The sequence below is a fragment of the Heterodontus francisci genome, chromosome 27, assembly GCF_036365525.1.
Source record: "Heterodontus francisci isolate sHetFra1 chromosome 27, sHetFra1.hap1, whole genome shotgun sequence".
Taxonomy (NCBI): Eukaryota; Metazoa; Chordata; class Chondrichthyes; order Heterodontiformes; family Heterodontidae; genus Heterodontus; species Heterodontus francisci.
In genome coordinates, this window is record NC_090397.1 from 55,982,749 (window position 1) to 55,998,638 (window position 15,890).

Sequence of the window (15,890 nt, forward strand, 5' to 3'; positions counted from 1 at the left end):
CTCCTCTCTCCGGGTTCGTGAGGCTCCTCTCTCCGGGTTAGTGAGGCTCCTCTCTCTGGGTTAGTGAGGCTCCTCTCTCTGGGTTAGTGAGGCTCCTCTCTCCGGGTTAGTGAGGCTCCTCTCTCCGGGTTAGTGAGGCTCCTCTCTCCGGGTTAGTGAGGCTCCTCTCTCCGGGTTAGTGAGGCTCCTCTCTCTGGGTTAGTGAGGCTCCTCTCTCCAAGTTAGTGAGGCTCCTCTCTCCGGGTTAGTGAGGTTCCTCTCTCTGGGTTAGTGAGGTTCCTCTCTCCGGGTTAGTGAGGCTCCTCTCTCCGGGTTAGTGAGGCTCCTCTCTCCAGCTTAGTGAGGCTCCTCTCTCCAGGTTAGTGAGGCTCCTCTCTCCAGGTTAGTGAGGCTCCTCTCTCCAGGTTTGTGAGGCTCCTCTCTCCAGGTTAGTGAGGCTCCTCTCTCCAGGTTAGTGAGGCTCCTCTCTCCTGGTTAGTGAGGCTCCTCTCTCCTGGTTAGTGAGGCTCCTCTCTCCTGGTTAGTGAGGCTCCTCTCTCCTGGTTAGTGAGGCTCCTCTCTCCGGGTTAGTGAGGCTCCTCTCTCTGGGTTAGTGAGGCTCCTCTCTCTGGGTTAGTGAGGCTCCTCTCTCTGGGTTAGTGAGGCTCCTCTCTCCAAGTTAGTCAGGATCCTCTCTCAAAGTTAGTGAGGCTCCTCTCTCCGGGTTAGTGAGGCTCCTCTCTCCAAGTTAGTCAGGCTCCTCTCTCTGGGTTAGTGAGGCTCCTCTCTCTGGGTTAGTGAGGCTCTTCTCTCTGGGTTAGTGAGGCTCTTCTCTCCGGGTTAGTGAGGCTCTTCTCTCCGGGTTAGTGAGGTTCATCTCTCCGGGTTAGTGAGGTTCCTCTCTCCGGGTTAGTGAGGTTCCTCTCTCCGGGTTAGTGAGGCTCCTCTCTCCAGCTTAGTGAGGCTCCTCTCTCCGGGTTAGTGAGGCTCCAGGTACGTCAGGCTCCTCTCTCCGGGTTAGTGAGCCTCTTCTCTCCAGATTAGTGAGGCTCCTCTCTCCGGGTTAGTGAGACTCCTCTCTCTGGGTTAATGAGGCTCCTCTCTCTGGGTTAGTGAGGCTCCTCTCTCCGGGTTAGTGAGGCTCCTCTCTCCAGGTCAGTGAGGCTCTTCTCACCGGGTTAGTGGGGCTCCTCTCTCTGGGTTAGTGAGGCTCCTCTCTCTGGGTTAGTGAGGCTCCTCTCTCTGGGTTAGTGAGGCTCCTCTCTCTGGGTTAGTGAGGCTCCTCTCTCTGGGTTAGTGAGGCTCCTCTCTCCAGGTTCGTGAGGCTCCTCTCTCCGGGTTAGTGAGCCTCTTCTCTCCATATTCGTGAGACTCCTCTCTCTGGGTTAGTGAGACTCCTCTCTCCGGGTTAGTGAGGCTCCTCTCTCCGGGTTAGTGAGGCTCCTCTCTCCGGGTTAGTGAGGCTCCTCTCTCCGGGTTAGTGAGGCTCCTCCGTGTTAGTGAGGCTCCTCTCTCTGGGTTAGTGAGCCTCTTCTCTCTGGGTTAGTGAGACTCCTCTCTCTGGGTTAATGAGGCTCCTCTCTCTGGGTTAATGAGGCTCCTCTCTCTAGGTTATTGAGGCTCCTCTCTCCAGGTTAGTGGGGCTCCTCTCTCCGGGTTAGTGAGGCTCCTCTCTCCGGGTTAGTGAGGCTCCTCTCTCCGGGTTAGTGAGGCTGCTCTCTCCGGGTTAGTGAGGCTCTTCTCACTGGGTTAGTGAGGTTCCTCTCTCTGGGTTAGTGAGGTTCCTCTCTCTGGGTTAGTGAGGCTCCTCTCTCTGGGTTAGTGAGGCTCCTCTCTCTGGGTTAGTGAGGCTCCTCTCTCCGGGTTAGTGAGGCTCTTCTCTCCGGGTTAGTGAGATTCCTCTCTCCGGGTTAGTGAGGTTCCTCTCTCCGGGTTAGTGAGGCTCTTCTCTCCGGGTTAGTGAGATTCCTCTCTCCGGGTTAGTGAGGTTCCTCTCTCCGGGTTAGTGAGGTTCCTCTCTCCGGGTTAGTGAGGTTCCTCTCTCCGGGTTAGTTAGGCTCGTCTCTCCGGGTTAGTGAGGTTCCTCTCTCCGGGTTAGTGAGGTTCCTCTCTCCGGGTTAGTGAGGCTCGTCTCTCCGGGTTAGTGAGGCTCCTCTCTCCGGGTTAGTGAGGTTCCTCTCTCCGGGTTAGTTAGGCTCGTCTCTCCGGGTTAGTGAGGCTCCTCTCTCCGGGTTAGTGAGGTTCCTCTCTCCGGGTTAGTGAGGTTCCTCTCTCCGGGTTAGTGAGGCTCGTCTCTCCGGGTTAGTGAGGTTCCTCTCTCTGGGTTAGTGAGGCTCCTCTCTCCGGGTTAGTGAGGCTCTTCTCTCCGGGTTAGTGAGATTCCTCTCTCCGGGTTAGTGAGGCTCTTCTCACTGGGTTAGTGAGGTTCCTCTCTCTGGGTTAGTGAGGTTCCTCTCTCTGGGTTAGTGAGGCTCCTCTCTCTGGGTTAGTCAGGCTCCTCTCTCTGGGTTAGTGAGGCTCCTCTCTCCGGGTTAGTGAGGCTCTTCTCTCCGGGTTAGTGAGGTTCCTCTCTCCGGGTTAGTGATACTCCTCTCTCCGGGTTAGTGAGGTTCCTCTCTCCGGGTTAGTTAGGCTCGTCTCTCCGGGTTAGTGAGGTTCCTCTCTCCGGGTTAGTGAGGTTCCTCTCTCCGGGTTAGTGAGGCTCGTCTCTCCGGGTTAGTGAGGCTCCTGTCTCCGGGTTAGTGAGGTTCCTCTCTCCGGGTTAGTTAGGCTCGTCTCTCCGGGTTAGTGAGGTTCCTCTCTCCGGGTTAGTGAGGTTCCTCTCTCCGGGTTAGTGAGGCTCGTCTCTCCGGGTTAGTGAGGCTCGTCTCTCCGGGTTAGTGAGGCTCCTCTCTCCGGGTTAGTGAGGCTGCTCTCTCCGGGTTAGTGAGGCTCTTCTCACTGGGTTAGTCAGGCTCCTCTCTCTGCGTTAGTGAGGTTCCTCTCTCCGGGTTAGTGAGGCTCCTCTCTCTGGGTTAGTGAGGTTCCTCTCTCCGGGTTAGTGAGGTTCCTCTCTCCGGGTTAGTGAGGCTCCTCTCTCCGGGTTAGTGAGGCTCCTCTCTCCGGGTTAGTGAGGCTCTTCTCACTGGGTTAGTGAGGTTCCTCTCTCTGGGTTAGTGAGGTTCCTCTCTCTGGGTTAGTGAGGCTCCTCTCTCTGGGTTAGTGAGGCTCCTCTTTCTGGGTTAGTCAGGCTCCTCTCTCTGGGTTAGTTAGGCTCGTCTCTCCGGGTTAGTGAGGCTCTTCTCTCCGGGTTAGTGAGATTCCTCTCTCCGGGTTAGTGAGGTTCCTCTCTCCGGGTTAGTGAGGTTCCTCTCTCCGGGTTAGTGAGGCTCGTCTCTCCGGGTTAGTGAGGCTCCTCTCTCCGGGTTAGTGATACTCCTCTCTCCGGGTTAGTGAGGTTCCTCTCTCCGGGTTAGTTAGGCTCGTCTCTCCGGGTTAGTGAGGTTCCTCTCTCCGGGTTAGTGAGGTTCCTCTCTCCGGGTTAGTGAGGCTCGTCTCTCCGGGTTAGTGAGGCTCCTCTCTCCGGGTTAGTGATACTCCTCTCTCCGGGTTAGTGAGGCTCTTCTCTCCGGGTTAGTGAGATTCCTCTCTCCGGGTTAGTGAGGTTCCTCTCTCCGGGTTAGTGAGGCTCTTCTCTCCGGGTTAGTGAGATTCCTCTCTCCGGGTTAGTGAGGTTCCTCTCTCCGGGTTAGTGAGGCTCGTCTCTCCGGGTTAGTGAGGTTCCTCTCTCCGGGTTAGTGAGGCTCGTCTCTCCGGGTTAGTGAGGCTCGTCTCTCCGGGTTAGTGAGGCTCGTCTCTCCGGGTTAGTGAGGTTCCTCTCTCCGGGTTAGTGAGGTTCCTCTCTCCGGGTTAGTGAGGTTCCTCTCTCCGGGTTAGTGAGGTTCCTCTCTCCGGGTTAGTGAGGTTCCTCTCTCCGGGTTAGTGAGGCTCCTCTCTCTGGGTTAGTGAGGCTCCTCTCTCCGGGTTAGTGAGGTTCCTCTCTCCGGGTTAGTGAGGCTCCTCTCTCTGGGTTAGTGAGGTTCCTCTCTCCGGGTTAGTGAGGTTCCTCTCTCCGGGTTAGTGAGGTTCCTCTCTCCGGGTTAGTGAGGTTCCTCTCTCCGGGTTAGTGAGGTTCCTCTCTCCGGGTTAGTTAGGCTCGTCTCTCCGGGTTAGTGAGGTTCCTCTCTCCGGGTTAGTGAGGTTCCTCTCTCCGGGTTAGTGAGGCTCGTCTCTCCGGGTTAGTGAGGCTCCTCTCTCCGGGTTAGTGAGGTTCCTCTCTCCGGGTTAGTTAGGCTCGTCTCTCCGGGTTAGTGAGGCTCCTCTCTCCGGGTTAGTGAGGTTCCTCTCTCCGGGTTAGTGAGGTTCCTCTCTCCGGGTTAGTGAGGCTCGTCTCTCCGGGTTAGTGAGGTTCCTCTCTCCGGGTTAGTGAGGTTCCTCTCTCCGGGTTAGTGAGGCTCGTCTCTCCGGGTTAGTGAGGCTCCTCTCTCCGGGTTAGTGAGGTTCCTCTCTCCGGGTTAGTGAGGTTCCTCTCTCCGGGTTAGTGAGGCTGCTCTCTCCGGGTTAGTGAGGCTCTTCTCACTGGGTTAGTCAGGCTCCTCTCTCTGCGTTAGTGAGGTTCCTCTCTCCGGGTTAGTGAGGCTCCTCTCTCTGGGTTAGTGAGGTTCCTCTCTCCGGGTTAGTGAGGCTCCTCTCTCCGGCTTAGTGAGGCTGCTCTCTCCGGGTTAGTGAGGCTCTTCTCACTGGGTTAGTGAGGTTCCTCTCTCTGGGTTAGTGAGGTTCCTCTCTCTGGGTTAGTGAGGCTCCTCTCTCTGGGTTAGTCAGGCTCCTCTCTCTGGGTTAGTGAGGCTCCTCTCTCCGGGTTAGTGAGGCTCTTCTCTCCGGGTTAGTGAGATTCCTCTCTCCGGGTTAGTGAGGCTCTTCTCACTGGGTTAGTGAGGTTCCTCTCTCTGGGTTAGTGAGGTTCCTCTCTCTGGGTTAGTGAGGCTCCTCTCTCTGGGTTAGTCAGGCTCCTCTCTCTGGGTTAGTGAGGCTCCTCTCTCCGGGTTAGTGAGGCTCTTCTCTCCGGGTTAGTGAGGTTCCTCTCTCCGGGTTAGTGATACTCCTCTCTCCGGGTTAGTGAGGTTCCTCTCTCCGGGTTAGTTAGGCTCGTCTCTCCGGGTTAGTGAGGTTCCTCTCTCCGGGTTAGTGAGGTTCCTCTCTCCGGGTTAGTGAGGCTCGTCTCTCCGGGTTAGTGAGGCTCCTCTCTCCGGGTTAGTGAGGTTCCTCTCTCCGGGTTAGTTAGGCTCGTCTCTCCGGGTTAGTGAGGTTCCTCTCTCCGGGTTAGTGAGGTTCCTCTCTCCGGGTTAGTGAGGCTCGTCTCTCCGGGTTAGTGAGGCTCCTCTCTCCGGGTTAGTGAGGTTCCTCTCTCCGGGTTAGTGAGGTTCCTCTCTCCGGGTTAGTGAGGCTGCTCTCTCCGGGTTAGTGAGGCTCTTCTCACTGGGTTAGTCAGGCTCCTCTCTCTGCGTTAGTGAGGTTCCTCTCTCCGGGTTAGTGAGGCTCCTCTCTCCGGGTTAGTGAGGTTCCTCTCTCCGGGTTAGTGAGGTTCCTCTCTCCGGGTTAGTGAGGCTCCTCTCTCCGGGTTAGTGAGGCTGCTCTCTCCGGGTTAGTGAGGCTCTTCTCACTGGGTTAGTGAGGTTCCTCTCTCTGGGTTAGTGAGGTTCCTCTCTCTGGGTTAGTGAGGCTCCTCTCTCTGGGTTAGTGAGGCTCCTCTCTCTGGGTTAGTCAGGCTCCTCTCTCTGGGTTAGTTAGGCTCCTCTCTCTGGGTTAGTTAGGCTCGTCTCTCCGGGTTAGTGAGGTTCCTCTCTCCGGGTTAGTGAGGTTCCTCTCTCCGGGTTAGTGAGGTTCCTCTCTCCGGGTTAGTGAGGTTCCTCTCTCCGGGTTAGTGAGGCTCGTCTCTCCGGGTTAGTGAGGCTCCTCTCTCCGGGTTAGTGATACTCCTCTCTCCGGGTTAGTGAGGTTCCTCTCTCCGGGTTAGTTAGGCTCGTCTCTCCGGGTTAGTGAGGTTCCTCTCTCCGGGTTAGTGAGGTTCCTCTCTCCGGGTTAGTGAGGCTCGTCTCTCCGGGTTAGTGAGGCTCGTCTCTCCGGGTTAGTGAGGCTCCTCTCTCCGGGTTAGTGATACTCCTCTCTCCGGGTTAGTGAGGCTCTTCTCTCCGGGTTAGTGAGATTCCTCTCTCCGGGTTAGTGAGGTTCCTCTCTCCGGGTTAGTGAGACTCTTCTCTCCGGGTTAGTGAGATTCCTCTCTCCGGGTTAGTGAGGTTCCTCTCTCCGGGTTAGTGAGGCTCGTCTCTCCGGGTTAGTGAGGTTCCTCTCTCCGGGTTAGTGAGGCTCGTCTCTCCGGGTTAGTGAGGTTCCTCTCTCCGGGTTAGTGAGGTTCCTCTCTCCGGGTTAGTGAGGTTCCTCTCTCCGGGTTAGTGAGGTTCCTCTCTCCGGGTTAGTGAGGTTCCTCTCTCCGGGTTAGTGAGGCTCCTCTCTCTGGGTTAGTGAGGCTCCTCTCTCCGGGTTAGTGAGGTTCCTCTCTCCGGGTTAGTGAGGCTCCTCTCTCTGGGTTAGTGAGGTTCCTCTCTCCGGGTTAGTGAGGTTCCTCTCTCCGGGTTAGTGAGGTTCCTCTCTCCGGGTTAGTGAGGTTCCTCTCTCCGGGTTAGTGAGGTTCCTCTCTCCGGGTTAGTGAGGTTCCTCTCTCCGGGTTAGTGAGGTTCCTCTCTCCGGGTTAGTGAGGTTCCTCTCTCCGGGTTAGTGAGGTTCCTCTCTCCGGGTTAGTGAGGCTCCTCTCTCCGGGTTAGTGAGGCTCCTCTCTCCGGGTTAGTGAGGTTCCTCTCTCCGGGTTAGTGAGGTTCCTCTCTCCGGGTTAGTGAGGTTCCTCTCTCCGGGTTAGTGAGGTTCCTCTCTCCGGGTTAGTGAGGTTCCTCTCTCCGGGTTAGTGAGGTTCCTCTCTCCGGGTTAGTGAGGCTCCTCTCTCCGGGTTAGTGAGGTTCCTCTCTCCGGGTTAGTGAGGTTCCTCTCTCCGGGTTAGTGAGGTTCCTCTCTCCGGGTTAGTGAGGTTCCTCTCTCCGGGTTAGTGAGGTTCCTCTCTCCGGGTTAGTGAGGTTCCTCTCTCTGGGTTAGTGAGGCTCCTCTCTCCGGGTTAGTGAGGCTCCTCTCTCCGGGTTAGTGAGCCTCTTCTCTCCAGATTAGTGAGGCTCCTCTCTCCGGGTTAGTGATACTCCTCTCTCCGGGTTAGTGAGGCTCCTCTCTCTGGGTTAGTGAGGCTCCTCTCTCTGGGTTAGTGAGGCTCCTCTCTCTGGGTTAGTGAGGCTCCTCTCTCCGGGTTAGTGAGGCTCCTTTCTCCGGGTTAGTGAGGCTCCTCTCTCCGGGTCAGTGAGGCTCCTCTCTCCGGGTCAGTGAGGCTCCTCTCTCCAGGTCAGTGAGGCTCTTCTCACCGGGTTAGTGGGGCTCCTCTCTCTGGGTTAGTGAGGCTCCTCTCTCTGGGTTAGTGAGGCTCCTCTCTCCAGGTTCGTGAGGCTCCTCTCTCCGGGTTAGTGAGCCTCTTCTCTCCATATTAGTGAGACTCCTCTCTCTGGGTTAGTGAGACTCCTCTCTCTGGGTTAATGAGACTCCACTCTCTGGGTTAATGAGGCTCCACTCTCTAGGTTATTGAGGCTCCTCTCTCCAGGTTAGTGGGGCTCCTCTCTCCGGGTTAGTGAGGCTCCTCTCTCCGAGTTAGTGAGGCTCCGGGTTAGTGAGGCTCCTCTCTCCGGGTTAGTGAGGCTCCTCTCTCCGGGTTAGTGAGGCTCCTCTCTCCGGGTTAGTGAGGCTCCTCTCTCCGGGTTAGTGAGGCTCCTCTCTCCGGGTTAGTGAGGCTCCTCTCTCCGGGTTAGTGAGGCTCCTCTCTCCGGGTTAGTGAGGCTCCTCTCTCTGGGTTAGTGAGGCTCCTCTCTCTGGGTTAGTGAGGCTCCTCTCTCTGGGTTAGTGAGGCTCCTCTCTCTGGGTTAGTGAGGCTCCTCACTCTGGGTTAGTGAGGCTCCTCTCTCTGGGTTCCTGAGGCTCCTCTCTCTGGGTTAGTGAGGCTCCTCTCTCTGGGTTAGTGAGGCTCCTCTCTCCGGGTTAGTGAGGCTCCTCTCTCCGGGTTAGTGAGGCTCCTCTCTCCGGGTTAGTGAGGCTCCTCTCTCTGGGTTAGTGAGGCTCCTCTCTCTGGGTTAGTGAGGCTCCTCTCTCTGGGTTAGTGAGGCTCCTCTCTCTGGGTTAGTGAGGCTCCTCTCTCTGGGTTAGTGAGGCTCCTCTCTCTGGGTTAGTGAGGCTCCTCTCTCTGGGTTAGTGAGGCTCCTCTCTCCAACTTAGTGAGGCTCCTCTCTCCAACTTAGTGAGGCTCCTCTCTCCAACTTAGTGAGGCTCCTCTCTCTAAGTTAATGTGGCTCCTCTCTCCATGTTAGTGAGGCTCGTCTCTCCAAAGTCAGGCTCCTCTCTCCGTTAGACAGGCTCCTCCCTCCAAGTTTGTGAGGTTCCACTCTCTGGGTTAGTGAGGCTCCTCTCTCCAGCTTAGTGAGCTCTCTCCAAGTTAGTGAGGCTCTTCTCTCTGGGATAGTGAGGCTCCTCTCACCAGCTTAGTGAGGCTCCTCTCTCCGTGTTAGTGAGGCACCTCTCTCCTGGTTAGTGAGGCTCCTCTCTCCGGGTTGGTGAGTCTCCTCTCTCCAGCTTAGTGAGGCTCCTCTCTCCGGGTTAGTGAGGCTCCTCTCTCCTGGTATGTGAGGCTCCTCCGGGTTAGTGAGTCTCCTCTCTCCAAGTTAGTGAGGCTCCTCTCTGCAGCTTTGTGAGGCTCCTCTCTCCAAGTCAGTGAGGCTCCTCTCTCTAGGTTAGTGAGGCTCCTCTCTCTAGGTTAGTGAGGCTCCTCTCTTTGGGTTAGTGAGGCTCCTCTCTTTGGGTTAGTGAGGCTCCTCTCTTTGGGTTAGTGAGGCTCCTCTCTTTGAGTTAGTGAGGCTCCTCTCTCTGAGTTAGTGAGGCTCCTCTCTCTGAGTTAGTGAGGCTCCTCTCTCTGAGTTAGTGAGGCTCCTCTCTCTGAGTTAGTGAGGCTCCTCTCTCTGAGTTAGTGAGGCTCCTCTCTCTGAGTTAGTGAGGCTCCTCTCTCTGAGTTAGTGAGGCTCCTCTCTCCAAGTTAGTGAGGCTCCTCTCTCCAAGTTAGTGAGGCTCCTCTCTACAGGTTTGTGAGGCTCCTCTCTCCAAGTTAGTGAGGCTCCTCTCTCCAAGTTAGTGAGGCTCCTCTCTCCAGGTTAGTGAGGCTCGTCTCTCCAAAGTCAGGCTCCTCTCTCCGTTAGACAGGCTCCTCCCTCCAAGTTTGTGAGGTTCCACTCTCTGGGTTAGTGAGGCTCCTCTCTCCAGCTTAGTGAGATCTCTCCAGCTTAGTGAGGCTCCTCTCTCCGTGTTAGTGAGGCACCTCTCTCCTGGTTAGTGAGGCACCTCTCTCCTGGTTAGTGAGGCTCCTCTCTCCAAGTTAGTGAGGCTCCTCTCTCCGGGTTAGTGAGGCTCCTCTCTCCGGGTTAGTGAGGCTCCTCTCTCCGGGTTAGTGAGGCTCCTCTCTCCAGGTTAGTCAGGCTCCTCTCTCCAGGTTAGTCAGGCTCCTCTCTCCGGGTTAGTGAGGCTCCTCTCTCCAGCTTAGTGAGGCTCCTCTCTCCAGCTTAGTGAGGCTCCTCTCTCCAGCTTAGTGAGGCTCCTCTCTCCAGCTTAGTGAGGCTCCTCTCTCCAGCTTAGTGAGGCTCCTCTCTCCGGGTTAGTGAGGCTCCTCTCTCCGGGTTAGTGAGGCTCCTCTCTCCAAGTTAGTGAGGCTCCTCTCTCCAGCTTGGTGAGGCTCCTCTCTCCATTTTTGTGAGGCTCCTCTCTCTAGTTTAGTGAGGCTCCTCTCTCTAGTTTAGTGAGGCTCCTCTCTTTGGGTTAGTGAGGCTCCTCTCTTTGGGTTAGTGAGGCTCCTCTCTTTGGGTTAGTGAGGCTCCTCTCTCCAAGTTAGTCAGGCTCATCTCTCCAAGTTATTCAGGCTCCTCTCTCCGGGTTCGTGAGTCTCCTCTCACTGGGTTAGTGAGGCCCCTCTCCGGATTAGTGAGGCTCCTCTCTCCAAGTTATTCAGGCTCCTCTCTCCGGGTTAGTGAGTCTCCTCTCACTGGGTTAGTGAGGCCCCTCTCCGGATTAGTGAGGCTCCTCTCTCCAAGTTAGTGAGGCTCCTCCATCCGAGTTAGTGAGGCTCCTCCATCCGAGTTAGTGAGGCTCCTCTCTCCAAGTTAGTCAGGCTCCTCTCTCCAAGTTAGTGAGGCTCCTCTCTCCAAGTTAGTGATGCTCCTCTCTCCAAGTTAGTGAGGCTCCTCTCTCTTTGGGTTAGTGAGGCTCCTCTCTCTTTGGGTTAGTGAGGCTCCTCTCTCCAAGTTAGTCAGGCTCCTCTCTCCAAGTTAGTGAGGCTCCCTCTCTGTGTTAGTGAGGCTCCTCTCTCCAAGTTAGTGAGGCTCCTCTCTCTGGGTTAGTGAGGCTCCTCTCTCCAGCTTCGTGAGGCTCCTCTCTCCAAGTTAGTGAGGCTCCTCTCTCTAGTTTAGTGAGGCTCCTCTCTCTAGTTTAGTGAGGCTCCTCTCTCTGGGTTGGTGAGGCTCCTCTCTCCAGCTTCGTGAGGCTCCTCTCTCCAAGTTAGTGAGGCTCTTCTTACTGGGTTACTGAGGCTCCTCTCTCCGGGTTACTGAGGCTCCTCTCTCCGGGTTACTGAGGCTCCTCTCTCCGGGTTACTGAGGCTCCTCTCTCCGGGTTAGTGAGGCTCCTCTCTCCGGGTTAGTAAAGGCTCCTCTCTCTAGGTTCGTGAGGCTCCTCTCTCGGGTTAGTGAGGCTCCTCTCTCCGGGTTACTGAGGCTCCTCTCTCCAGGTTACTGAGGCTCCTCTCTCCGGGTTAGTGAGGCTCCTCTCTCCGGGTTAGTGAGGCTCCTCTCTCCGGGTTAGTGAGGCTCCTCTCTCCGGGTTAGTGAGGCTCCTCTCTCCGGGTTAGTGAGGCTCCTCTCTCCGGGTTAGTGAGGCTCCTCTCTCCGGGTTAGTGAGGCTCCTCTCTCCGGGTTAGTGAGGCTCCTCTCTCCGGGTTAGTGAGGCTCCTCTCTCCGGGTTAGTGAGGCTCCTCTCTCCGGGTTAGTGAGGCTCCTCTCTCCGGGTTAGTGAGGCTCCTCTCTCCGGGTTAGTGAGGCTCCTCTCTCCGGGTTAGTGAGGCTCCTCTCTCCGGGTTAGTGAGGCTCCTCTCTCCGGGTTAGTGAGGCTCCTCTCTCCGGGTTAGTGAGGCTCCTCTCTCTGGGTTAGTGAGGCTCCTCTCTCCAGGTTATTGAGGCTCCTCTCTCCAGGTTATTGAGGCTCCTCTCTCCGGGTTAGTGAGGCTCCTCTCTCCGGGTTAGTAAAGGCTCCTCTCTCTAGGTTCGTGAGGCTCCTCTCTCCGGGTTAGTGAGGCTCCTCTCTCCGGGTTAGTGAGGCTCCTCTCTCCGGGTTAGTGAGGCTCCTCTCTCCGGGTTAGTGAGGCTCCTCTCTCCGGGTTAGTGAGGCTCCTCTCTCCGGGTTAGTGAGGCTCCTCTCTCCGGGTTAGTGAGGCTCCTCTCTCTGGGTTAGTGAGGCTCCTCTCTCTGGGTTAGTGAGGCTCCTCTCTCTGGGTTAGTGAGGCTCCTCTCTCTGGGTTAGTGAGGCTCCTCTCTCTGGGTTAGTGAGGCTCCTCTCTCTGGGTTAGTGAGGCTCCTCTCTCTGGGTTAGTGAGGCTCCTCTCTCTGGGTTAATGAGGCTCCTCTCTCTGGGTTAGTGAGGCTCCTCTCTCTGGGTTAGTGAGGCTCCTCTCTCCGGGTTAGTGAGGCTCCTCTCTCCGGGTTAGTGAGGCTCCTCTCTCCGGGTTATTGAGGCTCCTCTCTCCGGGTTATTGAGGCTCCTCTCTCTTGTTTCGTGAGTCTCCTCTCTCTGCGTTAGTGTAGCTGCACTTTCTGGGATAGTGAGGCTTCTCCCTCTGGGATAGTGAGGCTCCTGTCTCTGGGATAGAGAGGCTCCACTCTCTGATTGTGAGGCTCCTCCCTCCAGGCTGGTGAGGCTCCTGGCTGCTGTTTTTTAATCTTTGTGAGCTCAGAGAGCAGGCCTCTCAAGGAAACCTAGGGCCTCAGTCATTCCTCCTCTGCCACTTACCTGACTGACTGTTGGGCACCATTCTCAAGGGCTGTCGCCGACAGCTGCCCTTACCTGGCTCCCACCACTGCTCTGACTTTATGGGTGCCTGGTTCAACAACAACAATACCTTATATATGTAGAGCGAGAGCGCCATTATGTAGCAAAGCATCACAAGGTGTTTCACAGGAGGGTATTGAAACAAAATTTGACACAAAGCCACATAAGGAGATATTAGGACAGGTGACCAAAAGCTTGGTGAAAGAGGTTGGTTTGAAGGAGTATCTTGACGGAAGAGAAAAAGAGGCGAAGAGGGAATTCCAGAACTTAGAGTTGAGGCAGCTGAAGATCCAGCCACCAAAGGTGGGGTAATTAAAATAAGATAAAAGCAAAATACTGCAGATGCTGGAAATCTGAAATAAAAACAAGAAATGCTGGAAATACTCAGCAGGTCTGGCAGCATCTGTGGAGAGAAAAGCAGAGTTAATGTTTCAGGTCAGTGACCCTTCATCAGATTAATATTAGAGTTGCGCAAGAGGCCAGAATTCAAGCGGCGCAGTGATCTCAGAGGGTTATAGGGCTGGAAACGATTACAGAGATAGGAAGGAGTGAGGCCATTGAGGGATTGGAATCAATGATGAAAATATTTAAATAGTGGCATTACCGCACTGGCAGCCAGAATAAGTTTGGGCAGGGATTGGGTCAGGTGTATTTAAATGAGGTCTGGGAGCTAACATGATCCAGGCTTCATGTCAGCAAATTCCTCGAGGAGGTAACAGACGTGGTAGATGGGGAATAAAAACAGAAATGTTGGAAATATTCAGCAGGTCAACATCTGTGGAGTGAGAAGCAGAGTTAATGTTTCAGATTGATGACCTTTCATCAGAAACAGGCTAGGGAGGCTCCACAACTCTATCTAGTAAGACTCCTTACAACAGGTTAGTGAAGTCCTTGCCCTAGTCTAATGAGGCTCCTCGCCTCTGTTTTTAATCTGTTTTCTTGTGAGCCAAAGGTAGCAGAGGTGTTCCTTCAGGTCTCACTAGGAAACCTAGGGCCTGAGAACTCAGGAGCTCTGATGAAAGGTCATCGACCTGAAACATTAACTCTGTCTCTCTGTCTCCACAGATGCTGCCTGACCTGCTGAGTATTTCCAGCATTTTCTGTTTTTGTTTCAAATTTCCAGCATCTGCAGTATTGTCCTTTTGTGTCGTGATGGTAGATGGGGAATTGCAGTGGATGCAGTGTACATGGACTTGACAAGGTACCTCATGGGAGATAACTAGAGTTTAAGGGATATGGAATTAGGGGGTGGAAAGCAAACTGGATTACGAATTGGTTAGAAGGAAGAAAAGAGAGAGTAAGAGTTAGGGGCAGTTTTTCAGAGTGGGTAGAATTGGATAGTGGTATCCCACAGGATTCTCTTCCAAGGCCATTTCTGATCACTGTGCCTATCATTGAGTACGATGTTTTCATAGAGGAACTGGTGTTGAAATTTGCAGATGATCCCAACACATGCCAAAGACCAAAGGAAGCTGCAAAGGGATATGGATGAGAAGGGGGAATGAATTAAAAAGCAGCAGACGGAGTTCAATGTCAGTCTGTATGAGGTAATGAATCTTGGTGAAAAATAAACAGCAGTAATAAGACTCTGAATGGAATTAGACTCGGTACTATGAAAGAATAGAGGGATTTGTGGGGAACAAATTCACAGGACAGTAAAGTCAACATCAAAGGTTGACCAGGCTGTGAAAAAATGGAAACCTCAAGAGATATGCAGTATAAAATCCAAGAGGGATTGATAAACTTATATAAAACCTGAATCAGACTTCAGTTAATGTACAGTACTGGGCTCCACACAATAAGAAAGATGTTGAGGCTTTATGGAGGTAATAATGCAGATACATCCAGCTGGGTGGGACTGCATTCATCTGGTTCCATTCTTATCTATCCAGTTGTAGCCAGAGAATCACCTGTAATGGTTTCTCTTCCTGCTCCTGCACCATTAAGTCTGATGTCTCACAAGGCCACCTCCTGCTTCCCATATACATGCTGCCTCTTGGTGACACAGCTTCTGTTTCCAGATGTACACTCATGACACCCACACACCCACCCACCTTCACAACTACCTCTCTTGACCCCTCCAAGGTCTCTAAATTGTCAGACTGCTTTTCCGACATCCAGTACTGGTTGAGCAGAAATTTCCTCCAACTAAGTATTGGGAAGGCCATAGCCATTGTCTTCGGTTCCCACCTCAAACTCCATTTCCTAGCCACCGAGTCCAGTCCTTTCCCTGGAAACGGTGTGAGGCTGAACCAGACTTTCTGCAACCAATCATATTTGTTCCGATCACACACCAGCACTTAGACCACCTCTTTCCATCTCAGTAATATTGCTCAACTTTGCTTCTGCCTTAGCACTTCTGCTGCTGAAGTGCTCATTCATGCCTGTGTTACCTCTAGAATTGACAATTCCAATGCACTCCTGGCTGGCCTCCTACATTCTACCAGCTGTAAACTCCAAAATTCTGCTGTCCATGTCCTAACTCACACCAAGTCCCGTTCACCCATCAACCCTGCACTCGCTGACCTATATGGGCTCCCGGTTAAGCAGCGCCTCAATTTAAAAATTCTCATCTTTATTTTCAAATCCCTCCATGGTCTTGTGCCAGCCCTTCCCCCGACCCCATCTCGTTAATCTCCTCCAGCCCTCCAACCCTTTGAGATATTTGCGCTCCTCTAATTCTGACCTCTTGAGCATCCCCGATTTTAATTGTTTCACCATTGGCAGTCGTGCTTTCAGCTGCCAAGTCGCTGTTCTGATCTTTGGATTAAGGCACCATGGGATAATGTAGAGGGAGCTTTGCTCTGTATCTAACCCATGCTGTACCTGCCTTTGGAGTATTTGATGCCAACTCTTGAATTCAAAAAGTGTTTATTTCACTTCAGTACCTTTTTGTATTGTTAAAGACTCTCCCTTTTTAAAATGAATTTCCCCATTCCAAAGCCATTGATATCCCAGGCTGAATGAGTAGGCCATCGGTGCTGTTGCCAGACCTGTACCAGTGCCACTCTGAAGCTAGCTGCCAGGAGGTTGGTGAGAACAGTCTGGATATAGACCTGTTTAGATTTATTTCCCCATTTCCAGCTTTTCCTATGGATGGTTGTGCAATTCTGCATGGCACCTTCCTTTGTGACCAGGCAGAGGTTAGAACACTGAACCCAAGTCGTATTGGTCCCTGATGTATTGTGTTGGAAATATCCAGTCCATTTTGGACTGAGATAAGGAGAAAATTCTTCACTCAGAGGGTTGTGAATATTTGTAACTCTCTTCCCCTGAGGGCTGCGGATGCTCAATCGTTGAGTATATTCAAGGCTGAAATTGATAGATTTTGGATATTCAAGGAATCAAAGGGGGCTTGAGGGTCTAAGGCTTGCTCCTGCTCCTATTTCTTATGTTCTTATATACCTTTTATGTGATATTTCTGTTGTGGTTTCAGAATTCAGAAGAACACAATATCCAGATGTATTTGCGCGAGAGAAATTGGCTTCAAAAATATCTCTTCCAGAGGCTAGAATCCGGGTAAGGACTGCATCGCTATTTCCAGCGAGCTATCTTGAAACCTCTGTCAATTAACAGGACACTTCTGTCCACAACATTTCCACATGTAAAGTCCTTGATGCTTATGAAGAAACCCCTTACTCATAAATACTGTGGCTCTAATTCTAACTTTGGGTGGGTAG

The 15,890-nt window shown here is 53.6% G+C and overlaps 1 protein-coding gene across 1 annotated transcript in view; it reads left to right on the forward strand.

Moving 5' to 3' along the window:
• LOC137385025 (paired box protein Pax-4-like) overlaps positions 1 to 15,890 on the forward strand; it is a 48,967-nt gene that overhangs the window by 21,731 nt on the left and 11,346 nt on the right. The window contains exon 6 of the mRNA XM_068059765.1: positions 15,647 to 15,729. Within this exon, the coding sequence (XP_067915866.1) occupies positions 15,647 to 15,729 (83 nt within the window). The remainder of the gene's footprint in view (positions 1 to 15,646; positions 15,730 to 15,890) is intronic.